Source organism: Trematomus bernacchii, unplaced genomic scaffold (assembly GCF_902827165.1).
Source record: "Trematomus bernacchii unplaced genomic scaffold, fTreBer1.1, whole genome shotgun sequence".
Classification (NCBI taxonomy): domain Eukaryota; kingdom Metazoa; phylum Chordata; class Actinopteri; order Perciformes; family Nototheniidae; genus Trematomus; species Trematomus bernacchii.
Genome location: NW_022987606.1, coordinates 388944 through 402463, shown reverse-complemented (window position 1 = coordinate 402463; position 13520 = coordinate 388944). Strand labels below are relative to the sequence as shown.

At 44.0% G+C, this 13520-nt stretch overlaps 1 protein-coding gene across 4 annotated transcripts in view; it reads left to right on the top strand.

Moving 5' to 3' along the window:
* LOC117482772 (saxitoxin and tetrodotoxin-binding protein 1-like) overlaps positions 1–11871 on the top strand; it is a 54582-nt gene extending 42711 nt beyond the window's left edge. For 3 of the 4 annotated variants that reach the window (XM_034130952.1, XM_034130951.1, XM_034130955.1), the window contains 2 exons: positions 10966–11085; positions 11733–11871. In XM_034130952.1, coding sequence (XP_033986843.1) covers positions 10966–11085; positions 11733–11791 — 179 coding nt within the window. In that variant the 3' untranslated portion in view covers positions 11792–11871. Of the gene's footprint in view, positions 1–10288; positions 10331–10965; positions 11086–11732 lie in introns of those variants that run through there. The other variant, XR_004555917.1, reaches the window with a different exon arrangement.
* Positions 11872–13520: the final 1649 nt, after the last annotated feature.

Below are 13520 nucleotides of genomic sequence, written 5' to 3'. Positions count from 1 at the left end.
ATAAATAAAAGGATCCCTCCTCAAGTGGCTTTGATTACAATAAAAAGGTAAATACATGCACATATATACATTAAAGGGATAAAACATGTAATAAGTAATAAAAACATATAAGAAATAAATATAAACACGATTAAAATAAATAAGATGGTGCTAAAAACATGCGTTAAAATGGAGCACATCAGGCAAGGCAAGGCAAGTTTATTTATATAGCACCTTTCAACACAAGGCAATTCAAGGTGCTTTACAAAAATGAAAGACATTCAGACAAAGGCATTTAAAAACATTCATTAAAAAGCAAAGATAATAAAAGTTACAGTGCAGTTTAAGATGTGAATAGTTCAATTAAAAGCAGCGGCAAAGAGAAAAGTCTTCAGCCTGGATTTAAAAGTAGTCAGAGTTGCAGCGGACCGTCAGGTTTCTGGGAGTTTGTTCCAGATATTTGGAGCATAATAACTGAACGCTGCTTCTCCATGTTTAGTTCTGACTCTGGGGACAGAAAGCTGACAAGTCCCTGAAGACCTGAGAGATCTGGATGGTTCATCATTTAGCAGGAGATCAGAAATGTATTTTGGGCCTAAACCATTCAAAGCTTTATAAACCAGCAGCAGTATTTTGAAATCAGTTCTTTGACACCCAGGAAGCCAGTGTAAAGACTTCAGAACTGGATTGATGTGATCCACTTTCTTAGTGTTAGTGAGGAACCAGTGTAAAGACTTCAGAACAGGAGTGATCCACTTTCTTAGTGTCAGTGAGGAACCAGTGTAAAGACTTCAGAACTGGACTGATCCACTTTCTTAGTGTCAGTGAGGAACCAGTGTAAAGACTTCAGAACTGGAGTGATGTGATCCACTTTCTTAGTGTCAGTGAGGAACCAGTGTAAAGACTTCAGAACAGGACTGATCCACTTTCTTAGTGTCAGTGAGGAACCAGTGTAAAGACTTCAGATCAGGAGTGATGTGATCCACTTTCATAGTGTCAGTGAGGAACCAGTGTAAAGACTTCAGAACTGGAGTGGTGTGATCCACTTTCTTACGGCCCGTCCACACAGCAGCGTTAAAAAAATCTTGGAGGTGGGCGTATCTGAAGCTTGGGGATTTTTTGCGAGGAAGGCACCAACAACCAATCACATGAATCTCCCGCCCCCGACATACGAAGCAAAAAAGCCCGAAGTAAACTGGATATAAACTCCCCAAACAGGCGAAAACATACCACTGTCTCTGCCACCTCCCTCCATCAAATCAAATCAAATCAAATCAGGTTTTATTTATATAGCACATTTAAAAGCGATTTTTGGTCGAGCCAAAGTGCTGTACATGTAATAAAAACACATTACTACAAATCACAATAAACGACAATAAATTACAACAGATATATCTTAAAAAACAAAATAAAAATAAAACACACGGAAAAGTCAGGAGTCGTGCTCCGCTCTAACTAGAAAGCCAGAGAGAAGAAGTGTGTTTTTAGTTTTGATTTAAAAACCCCTAGGGTCTGGGCCGACCTCACATGGAGGGGCAGAGTGTTCCAGAGCCTAGGGCCAGCTGCTGCGAAGGCTCGGTGCCCTCTGGTTTTTAGCCTGGTCTTGGGCACTACCAGCAGCAGCTGGTCAGCAGACCTTAAAGCTCTGACTGGGGTGTAGCGCTGGAGCAGTTCAGCGATATAGGCCGGAGCCAGCCCATTTAGTGCTTTAAAAACAAATAAAAGGATTTTAAAATCAATTCTGAACCGAACTGGAAGCCAGTGTAGTGAGGCCAGAATAGGGGTGATGTGGTCGCGCTTTTTATGGCCAGTCAGCAAACGTGCAGCAGCGTTTTGGACTAGCTGTAAGCGTTTGATTGAGGCCTGGTCCATACCCACATACAGAGCGTTACAATAGTCCAGTCTCGAGGTTACAAAGGCGTTAATAACCCTTTCTAAGTCTTTAAAAGATAAATACGACTTGGTTTTGGCCAATTGTCTTATTTTAAAAAAGCAGGATTTTACTACGGTGCTGACCTGCTTGTCGAATTTAAAAGTGCTGGTGAAGGTCACTCCAAGGTTCATGACCGAGGGGAGGATGTTTTTTTTGATAGAGCCCAGAATATCAACCGGAAAGGCTGGAGGTTGCGGTCCAAAAAAGATGACCTCGGTCTTGCTCTCGTTGAGGTTGAGGAAGTTTTTGCTCAGCCAGGATTTTATCTCTGCTAAGCAGTCCATCAGCTGCTGTAGTGAGTGTGTGACATTTGCTTTGAGAGGCAGATAGATCTGTACATCGTTGGCGTAGCAGTGGAAGGGAATGTTATGTTTTGTGAGTATTGAACCTAGGGGCAGTATGTACAGTAGAAAAAGGATGGGGCCCAGAATCGAGCCTTGGGGAACCCCACAGGTAAGAGGGGCTTTGGCAGAGGAGAAGGCACCTAGCTGTACCGAGAAGCTACGGTCTGTCAGGTAGGACCTGAACCATGCAAGGGCAGAGCCTGTGATGCCAGCGGACTGTTCAAGCCGTGACAGCAGGATGCTATGGTCCACAGTGTCAAAGGCAGCTGTCAGGTCTAACAGCACCAAGACAGCTGGGCTACCTGAGTCGGCGGCTAGGAGCAGATCATTAAAAACTCTTAAAAGGGCTGTTTCAGTGCTGTGCATGGGTTTGAAGCCAGACTGAAACTTTTCATGGATTCCATGCATGGTTCAAAAAGACTGCAGCTGGGCGTAGACTACTCGCTCCAGGGCTTTTGATAAAAAAGGTAGCTGGGAGATGGGCCTAAAATGTGCGTGAATGGAGGGGTCGAGATTTTTCTTTTTAAGGAGTGGCTTACCCACGGCATGTTTGAAGGCAGCTGGGACACATCCTGAGGTAAGAGAGGTGTTTAAAAGTAATAAAATACTTGCTCCAACTGAATCAAAAACATCTCTGAGAAGGCGAGAGGGAATGCTGTCTGAGGTGCAGTTTGTCGGCCGCAGGTGCTTGACTACATCCGAGAGAGCAGAGAGGGATACAGGCTCAAAGTGGTCGAGGACAGCAGGGCACAGAAAAGGAGCAGGATCTGGGGTAGCACTAGTGTGGGCTAGCCTAAGAGCAGATACCTTTTCAATAAAAAATGTAAGAAACTTATCACAGAGAGTAGTCGATGGGACAATAGAAGAAACATCACAGGGATTAATGATAGAGTTGAGGACATTAAAAAGAACCTGGGGTTTATGGCTGTTTTTGGAGATTAACAGAGAAATGTGCTCTGTTTTGGCTGCTTTGACTGCCGTCTGGTAGTCGGAAAGGCAAGCACGAAGGATTTCTAGGGAGACATGGAGTTTATCCTTTTTCCATTTTCTCTCTGCACGCCTGCAAGCGCGTCTGAGAGCACGAGTACAGTCATTGAGCCACGGCTCTGATAGAACTTTGGTGCGTCTAAGCGTAAAAGGAGCAACAGAATCCAGTATTAGTGTGCATGTCGAATCAAACACGGAGATAAGCTCATCAGCATTAAAAGCACAGTTCACATCTAATTTACAGATCGGAGAAGCATTAAAAACATCAGAGAACTGTGAGGCAGTCAAGGGGTTAATCGAACGCAGACGACGCGCCGGGGCACGTGATTCGACTCCTGCGGAAGGGATGGAGGTTGTAAACAGAACCGGTAAACGGTCTGAGATACGCGTTGCTGCACATATTTCATCCACAGATACAGACAGTCCAAACGATAATACTAAGTCCAAAGTGTATCCTTTTTCGTGTGTTGGGCCAGCCACGGACTGAACGAGACCAAAGGAATCAAGGAGATTTAAAAAGTCCCTAACCAGAGGTTTGGACTCGCAACACACATGGACATTGAAGTCTCCGGAGATCAAAACACGATCATATTTCACCATGATCCCGGACAGAAAGTCAGAAAAGTCATTTATGAAATCCTTATTACACTTTGGCGGACGATACACGACTGCGCAGAGTATAGGCGAGGCCGGGTTCAGTTCAAAAAGCTGCAACTCAAAGCTAGCATAGCTAGTTACAGGGTGAAGCAATCGGCATTGGAGGTTAGCTCTAAACACTGATGCTATGCCCCCACCATGGCCAGTGGCACGGGGGGAGCTGAAGAATGTACAGTCAGGAGGAAGAAGTTCAGAGAACGGTGTATACTCGCCAGCGTGGGCCCAGGTCTCCGTCAGGAACATAAAATCCAGTTCACGAGAGGTGAAGAAGTCGTTTAGCAGGAACGTTTTGTTTGCTATCGACCTAGCATTTAGCAAAGCCATGCAAAGTTTTCGCTCCGGGCTTGCCGAAGGTGTAGTGCGTCTCAGCTGACGAAGATGTGCGTGTTGAACGCCGCACGAGCCGGGAGCAGTCAGTCGGGCAGGAGGAGCTGCCAGCGGGCCCCTCAGAGTCCGGAGCTCCGGAAAAACGGGGCGAATCCACCGATCCCTCACTTGGCGTGCAGCGGGAGGGCCATGACATCCGAGGCGTGGATAATTCACAGAAGAAGCCGTCAGGTATGCCTTAAGATGGACCAGTGCACCACCACGCTTTCCCCGTCGTCGAAAGCGCTTTCGGCGAGGCAGGATGCAGTGTGACCGGCGTAGGTAAGTGGGGATATCCGACAGTAGAGGGGGGGGGGGACGATTTATGGTTGCCAGATGTAGGTTTGGGCAGCAATATCAACTCCAGTGAGGGTCTGAGGTGGAGGAGAGCTTGGCGATCATAATCGAGCAGAGCAGAGACATTCTGACAAACATAAAACAAAAACAGGACAGCTAAAGGTAGAGAGCTAAGCGAGCGGCGAGCCGACACAGGCGCCATCTTGAATCACGTCACGTCACGTCCATGCCTGGCTCCTCCGGTTTGTATCCCGGTAGGTAAATAGGGACTGGTCATAAAGCACCGGGTGATTCCCTACCGCTAATTTCTCCTTCATTTTTTGGAATATGAGGAAATGACCTGCGGTATGTCTCTCCCAGCATACACGCGGTTTGATTGGCTAGCGCTTGAACTGTCAGATTTGCGTACACGGGATTTGATTGGCTGACACTTCCACCTTAGCTTCAAAAGTTGAACATTGCTCAACTTTGAATCCCGAAAATCCTGAAAATCTCCGCTCTGCTGCCCACAATGCAGTTCGGCGAAAAGTGAGGCAAAGTGACGTCACCCCATTCAAAGTGAATGGGCAGAAGCGTTCCAAGATTTTTTAACGCTGCTGTGTGGACGGTCCGTTAGTGTCAGTGAGGAACCAGTGTAAAGACTTCAGAACTGGAGTGATGTGATCCACTTTCTTACGGCCCGTCCACACGGCAGCGTTAAAAAAATCTTGGAGGTGGGCATATCTGAAGCTTGGGGATTTTTTGCGAGGAAGGCACCAACAACCAATCACATGAATCTCCCGCCCCCGACATACAAAGCAAAAAAGCCCGAAGTAAACTGGATATAAACTCCCCAAACAGGCGAAAACATACCACTGTCTCTGCCACCTCCCTCCATGCCTGGCTCCTCCGGTTTGTATCCCGGTAGGTAAATAGGGACTGGTCATAAAGCACCGGGTGATTCCCTACCGCTAATTTCTCCTTCATTTTTTGGAATATGAGGAAATGACCTGCGGTATGTCTCTCCCAGCATACACGCCGTTTGATTGGCTAGCGCTTGAACTGTCAGATTTGCATACACGGGATTTGATTGGCTGACGCTTCCACCTCAGCTTCAAAAGTTGAACATTGCTCAACTTTGAATCCTGAAAATCCTGAAAATCTCCGCTCTGCTGCCCACAATGCAGTTCGGCGAAAAGTGAGGCAAAGTGACGTCACCCCATTCAAAGTGAATGGGCAGAAGCGTTCCAAGATTTTTTAACGCTGCTGTGTGGACGGTCCGTTAGTGTCAGTGAGGAACCAGTGTAAAGATTTCAGAACAGGACTGATGTGATCCACTTTCTTAGTGTCAGTGAGGAACCAGTGTAAAGACTTCAGAACTGGAGTGATGTGATCCACTTTCTTAGTGTCAGTGAGGAACCAGTGTAAAGACTTCAGAACTGGAGTGATGTGATCCACTTTCTTAGTGTCAGTGAGGAACCAGTGTAAAGACTTCAGAACAGGAGTGATGTGATCCACTTTCTTAGTGTCAGTGAGGAACCAGTGTAAAGACTTCAGAACAGGAGTGATGTGATCCACTTTCTTAGTGTCAGTGAGGAACCAGTGTAAAGAATTCAGAACAGGAGTGATGATTCAATTAAATTCATTTCAATTCAATTCATTTCAATTCAATTCAATTCATTTCAATTCAATTCAATTCAATTCATTTCAATTCAATTCAACAGCTTTATTAGCATGACCATAGTTACATACAGTATTGCTAAAGCTCTGCATAGTTGCAACATCTATACACAAATACATACATACTGTCATGGCCTGGCTCTTAGCCATAACAAAAAGCGTGGGAAGGACGAGAACATATATGAAAAATATATTTATTAACAGATGCTTAACGTAAACCAAAAACTAACACAAAGGAAAAACAAAAGACGAAGCGACGTGGCTGCTCCGAGGTCAGGTCCTCTGCGGGAGAGAGAGATCGAGACTCTGGCTCAGGCCTCTTAATCCTCTGCCAGCCGTCAGGTGTCCTCAATCAGGGCGTCAGGTGTCCTCAATCAGACGGACACAAGCAGAGGAGGAACATTAAAGGGCCATACACACACACCACAGGAGACCTTAAAGCAGGGGTCGTCACACCCCCCCCCCTTAAAGTCGGTGTCCCCCGGACCACCGGCACAACGAACCAACCCCATCCCAAACAAAAACAAAAAGTCATAGAAAACAAAACATGCATCTGGCACCCCGTCTCAACGAACCCTAATTACAATATACCACCTTCTCACAACGTCTCTGGATGTGACCAAGCCCCCCGCAGGAGTAGCACCTCCGGTCGTTGGCATGCCCACAGTCACGAGCCATGTGGCCTGGTTTGTTGCAGTTGTAGCACACATCCTCCGTTTGGTCACAGTCCCTGGCCAAATGTCCTTGATCTCCACACCGATAACAGAACATCTCCTTGCCACGTCCTCGACCCCTGCTGCCGCTGCCGCCACGACCACCATCAAAGCCGCCGCCACCACGACCACCATCAAAGCCGCCGCCACCACGACCACCCCGACCACCCCGACCACCCCGACCAGTGGAGCAATGCCTGGCCTTCTGGCTTCTACACAGCATAGCTTTGGCCATAGCACACGGGATCACGCAGGAGGACGTGACCTCTGGCACCACTGTAGAGCTCTCCTCAAACCCAGACTCAATCAGACCACCAGTCACTAAAGGCGCAGGGGGAACATCAGTCCAGATTCTGCCACCTGCCAAACCATTGCCCAGAATAAAATGTATCCCCTCGATTGGCAAAGCTGAACGTACACCAACAGCTACTTCACCTTTAACAAGGTCACAGTCAATATACACCTTATGAACAGGAATAGGAAGAACTTTTAATCCCATCCCCCAACTCAGAACTGTGTCACCTGTGTCACTTTCACCAGACAACGGCAAAACAGAGTCAACAATATAGAAGTCAAAAGCCCCTGTGTCCCGCAAGATTTTGATTGGAACTCTGACATCACTGCCTACCAATGACACCAAGCCGTCTCGTATAAATGGAGTATAATGGCGCGTTTCCACTACACGGCCTCGCTCGGCCCCGCTCGGTATGGCTGGGCTGCGATTGGCCTCGTTAGGACCAGCTCACTTTATGGCGCGTTTCCATTACAGTTTAGGAACTGGGGTAGTATCTATAGTAACGCAGTGTAGGCGGAGCGACGCTGCTTAAAACTGCCGTGACGTCATCTTCAATGCGACACAACAATGGAGGATGTGAAGATGTGAAAGCGATCGTTTGCTTGTTTTTAGCTGTGTGGTTTATTATCACAAGAAATAGACAAGAGTTGTTTCGAAAGAGGCGACGTATAGCAAGACGAGGTATAGAAGAAGCTGACGCGAGAGTTCGGGCAGTCCTCCTACGCCGCAGAGACTACAGGACGACTCGAATCACTACTAACTACAATGCTACTTGGTAAGCTAACGTTCGCTAACTAGCAATGTGTTTAGGCTCACGCTCCCTATACGACCAAAGTATTTCAAGTATTTAATTAATTGTAGCTACCACTTTTACGTATTAAAATATGTATGCTTTGTTTGTGTATTTCAGAAGTTACCGACCGAGCTACCGAGTGGTGGAATGTGATTGTTCCATCTTTCACACACTCAGTGGGTGGAGAACTTCAGGATGCCTGAGGAAAACCTACGTCTACCAGGGGTAGCAGTGGCACACGGTGCAGAGGGGGGCAGGGACATACGAGAGGGTCTGAAGCGCTACCTGAATACCTAGAATGTATAATGTAATACCTAAATATTCATTGTATTGTATTGAACATAAATACATCTTTTCTTTTTCACATACATGTGTTTGTCAAATTATTTAAACCAAAAATGTTTTATCAGAATTGACTATTTAGTAAATATTTGAATTTCAAGCACCAGTACTGCCCCCATAATAATAATAATAATCTAATAAATTAAGCAAATATCAAAGCAAACTATAAACATAAATACAAAAGTGTAAAACACAACTATATTCATAAATGCAAGTGTAAAAAAATGTTAACATGGATGGAGGCTAAAGTATCCACAGCATAAAGTAATATGATTATGATGGTTTGTCTGAAAGACACAGCCTCAAGGTTCAAGGTTTTTTATTTTGTCATACGAACATAGCTAGTGTAGTTATGACAATGAACATCTTAGGTCACAGGCTCCTCCAACAGTGCAACACAATAACCCAGATCAACAGAAATATAGTGCAAGTAAATATTAAGCGCTGTGCACCGCTCTCTTTGTATAGGTGTTTTCTTTTGTTCTCTTCTCTTTGAAATATATAAGCAATGTGTTTGAGTCTAGCACAACGAGGGTATTACAATTGAGTAATTTTTACTACATGTATTTATCATGTATTCTTAATACCATTATGTAATGTTATGTTTTAGAGGAGGACCTCAAGCTAGCAAACTCAATTTCAAACAGTATGCAGAGTTGTCCTGCTAAAGAGTTAAAATGTATTATTTAACCAAGTATTTATTCTCTTATTTGCTTTAATTGCAACAGATGATAAAGGTTTCACTGTGATAAGTATTCTCTTAAATCCATAAACCCCTGTACAGTGCTTTGTGGACGATGGTGTTTATGATATTTCTGACTGCAGAGGGACGCCTAGATGATGCCATCTTTCTGTGTGATCGCTGGTGAGTGCAATTATTTATCAACAAGCAATAAGATAAGACATGGCATTGATTCTGCTGGGCCAGTTGCCGTTCCTGCAGGGCCAGATCCTCTCCTCCTCGGTTTGTGCTGTTGATGCAGAGGACGTTGTTCGGAACTGTTCCTCCTCGCTAGTCCCAATGTAATCATCTAGAACAGAAACATGACTTGTAAATTCCACAAACTACTGCAGCACAATACTATAAATAGCAACAACAACTATAGAAAAGACAAACTGAACGTAAACAATGGCACATATGGTGTTAGCAAACAATAGCTCTCGCTAATGCTATCTGCCTAGCTAGCCTTCGGGGCTCCATGAAAGCATGGGTTGTCGAACATAAATGTAAGGATAAAATAGACTTATTTGTTAGAAGTGAGCTTTAGAACAGATAGGGACACAAAGCAGGGACACAAAGCTTTCAAGCAAATAACAGAGCGTTAGCAAAAACGTACCATGCAGACTCCAGTAACGCCGTTGGAGAGTCCAGTGTCTGTGTAGAGACCTCCTGAAAGACTTTGATATTGCGAGTTGTCCCGTCGAGCACCCGCTGGACCTTATCATCTGCAATATAATGGACGTCGTCACTTCCTCGACCGACCATGGTGTGCTTTTATTTGCCATTGTTGTAGCTCCTCTGTTAACAAAAATGCTGTTTGTAAAAATGGATTATCTCACGCGCAGATTGTGACGATTCTCTCCGACCAATCAGCAGCCGAGAGCGTTGACGTCACAAACTCAGCCCGGTTGTCTTTGGCCCTGGCCCAACGATTTTATGAGGCCAGAAAAACTGTGAATTAGGACCCACCGGCCGGTACTAGGCCAAGTGGAAACGCAACCACAAACGGGCCGCTGACGTCACAGCCCTCTTAAACCGGGCTGCGGGCTGTAGTGGAAACGCGCCATAAGATGCCAAAACCTGGTTTGACTTTGGATGTGTGTGTGTTTGTGTGTGTGTGTGTGTGTGTGTGTGTGTGTGTGTGTGTGTGTGTGTGTGTGTGTGTGTGTGTGTGTGTGTGTGTGTGTGTGTGTGTGTGTGTGTGTGTGTGACGAAGTCGATGGGGAACTACCTGCTGAACTACAGTAAACACACACACACACACACACACACACACACACACTACTGTATATAGTGTAGTATGATATAGTATCTTCAGTATAGATATATAAGCATGTAGTATTATATCGTATATATTATAGCATTTTTAGTATAGTATAAACTAGTTTGCTGTATGAAATGTTGTATCGTATAATATAGTATAGTAGTCATGTATATTAAAGTATACTATAGACATGTTTAAAACAGTAGCTTAAATTATAGTATAGAGAACAGTATAACATTGTGTTGTATAGTAAAGGAGAGTATATTATAGAAAACAGTTTTCTGTAGTATAGTATTTTATAATATAATGAAGTGGATAGTACAGTATAGTATCTTTGGTATAGTATTCATAGATTGATCTGTACATTAAATCAGAAACACATAAAATAATTCCTCATGGAAACTGTGTGTGTGTGTGTGTGTGTGTGTGTGTGTGTGTGTGTGTGTGTGTGTGTGTGTGTGTGTGTGTGTGTGTGTGTGTGTGTGTGTGTGTGTGTGTGTGTGTGTGTGTGTGTGTGTGTGTGTGTGTGTGTGTGTGTGTGTGTGTGTGTGTGTGTGTGTGTGTGTGTGTGTGTGTGTGTGTGTGTGTGTGTGTGTGTGTGTGTGTGTGTTTCAGGGAAGGAGGGTCACCATCAGGATGTGGATCACATGAAAGCAGATCACGATACTCACAGGAAAATGGCAGAGTGTTTGGGATTCGACCACGACCAGCCGTACATCTACGATGGAGTCGCAGGTAAATATTTATATCAGTATGTAGTGTCTCTACTTTAAAGAGTCCTCTCCTGCTGATGTTCAGGTGTATATCAGTATGTAGTGTTTCTACTTTAAAGAGTCCTCTCCTGCTGATGTTCAGGTGTATATCAGTATGTAGTGTCTCTACTTTAAAGAGTCCTCTCCTGCTGATGTTCAGGTGTATATCAGTATGTAGTGTTTCTACTTTAAAGAGTCCTCTCCTGCTGATGTTCAGGTGTATATCAGTATGTAGTGTCTCTACTTTAAAGAGTCCTCTCCTGCTGATGTTCAGGTGTATATCAGTATGTAGTGTCTCAACTTTAAAGAGTCCTCTCCTGCTGATGTTCAGGTGTATATCAGTATGTAGTGTCTCTACTTTAAAGAGTCCTCTCCTGCTGATGTTCAGGTGTATATCAGTATGTAGTGTTTCTACTTTAAAGAGTCCTCTCCTGCTGATGTTCAGGTGTATATCAGTATGTAGTGTCTCTACTTTAAAGAGTCCTCTCCTGCTGATGTTCAGGTGTATATCAGTATGTAGTGTCTCTACTTTAAAGAGTCCTCTCCTGCTGATGTTCAGGTGTATATCAGTATGTAGTGTCTCTACTTTAAAGAGTCCTCTGCTGACTCACTGATTTTGTTTCCTCACAGATTTCTGTCATAAGAAATCCTCTCTAGAAATGGCGGTCGATCTACCGCCACCGATGTAGGACGAAAGAAGATCGAACAAACATCCGAGTGTCAACAAACATGTTGTTCAGCAAACAATAAAAGCAAATACTGAAACCTCCACCTGTGTGTGTGTGTGTGTGTGTGTGTGTGTGTGTGTGTGTGTGTGTGTGTGTGTGTGTGTGTGTGTGTGTGTGTTTGTGTGTCTGTCTGTGTGTGTGTGTGTGTGTGTGTGTGTATGTGTGTGTGTGTGTGTGTGTGTGTGTGTGTTTGTGTGGCCTAGCATTACTGTCCTTGTGGGGACCTAAATCTGTTTACACAGTCACGTGTGGGAACTCGCCTCCCTTATGGGGACATAATGGAGGTCCCCATGAGGGGAATCATTAATGTTAGTGTGAAGACTTGGTTAGGGTTAGGGTTAGGTTAGGGAAGAGCGTGGTGCACTGGCTCTCGGTAGCTTAGGGTGTTTAAAAAAAACATTAAAAAACTCCATAACGATCTAAAAGCCCTACAAAGACCTTGTAAAAACCCTTTAAAAGCGTTGTAAAAGCTCTATTTAAACAAGACTGTGGTAAAAGACTGGTTAAAAAGTGCAGGACGGGGCTGGACCATGGAACGGCGGCAGAGTATGTTTAAAAGCAGATCTCCCCAACCCAAGGTCTCTGGAGGGGGGTGTGTATGTGTTTGTGTGTATGTGTGGGTTGGTGTGTGTGTATGTGTGCAGGTGTATGTGTGCATGCGTGTGCAGGTGTATGTATGTGTGTGTGTGTATGGAGCTCGTCACAATGGAATCAATAAAAATACCTTAAATGGGGGGGGGGGATCTAAAATGGTTAATTAAAAGTGACTCTAGTTCTGTTAGTTAAAACCATGCATAAAATACAATTAAAAGTGAAAGTATAAGTATTAAAAAAAGTGCAATAATAAAATAAGTGCAATTAAAACAATCTCCCCAACAATTACAATTATAATAAAAGAGGGAAGGGGGGCACACCGGGTTAGTAAAATAGTATAAAAATGAACTAGATGTCACTGAGAAATAAAAACCACTAAGATCGAGGTCGGGTAAGTTTAAAAGGTTCTTCAAAGGACAGGTGTTTGAGTTGCTCTGTTTATTTCAAAAGGTGGCAGGTCGGTGAAGAGTTTCTCTCTGCGGGGGGTTCTGCTGGCCTCCAGGTAATAAATAAATTAAATAAATAAAAGGATCCCTCCTCAAGTGGCTTTGATTACAATAAAAAGGTAAATACATGCACATATATACATTAAAGGGATAAAACATGTAATAAGTAATAAAAACATATAAGAAATAAATATAAACACGATTAAAATAAATAAGATAGTGCTAAAAACATGCGTTAAAAATGGAGCACACCAGGCAAGGCAAGGCAAGTTTATTTATATAGCACCTTTCAACACAAGGCAATTCAAGGAGCTTTACAAAAATGAAAGACATTCAGACAAAGGCATTTAAAAACATTCATTAAAAAGCAAAGATAATAAAAGTTACAGTGCAGTTTAAGATGTGAATAATTCAATTAAAAGCAGCGGCAAAGAGAAAAGTCTTCAGCCTGGATTTAAAAGTAGTCAGAGTTGCAGCGGACCGTCAGGTTTCTGGGAGTTTGTTCCAGATATTTGGAGCATAATAACTGAACGCTGCTTCTCCAGGTTTAGTTCTGACTCTGAGGACAGAAAGCTGACAAGTCCCTGAAGACCTGAGAGATCTGGATGGTTCATCATTTAGCAGGAGATCAGAAATGTATTTTGGGCCTA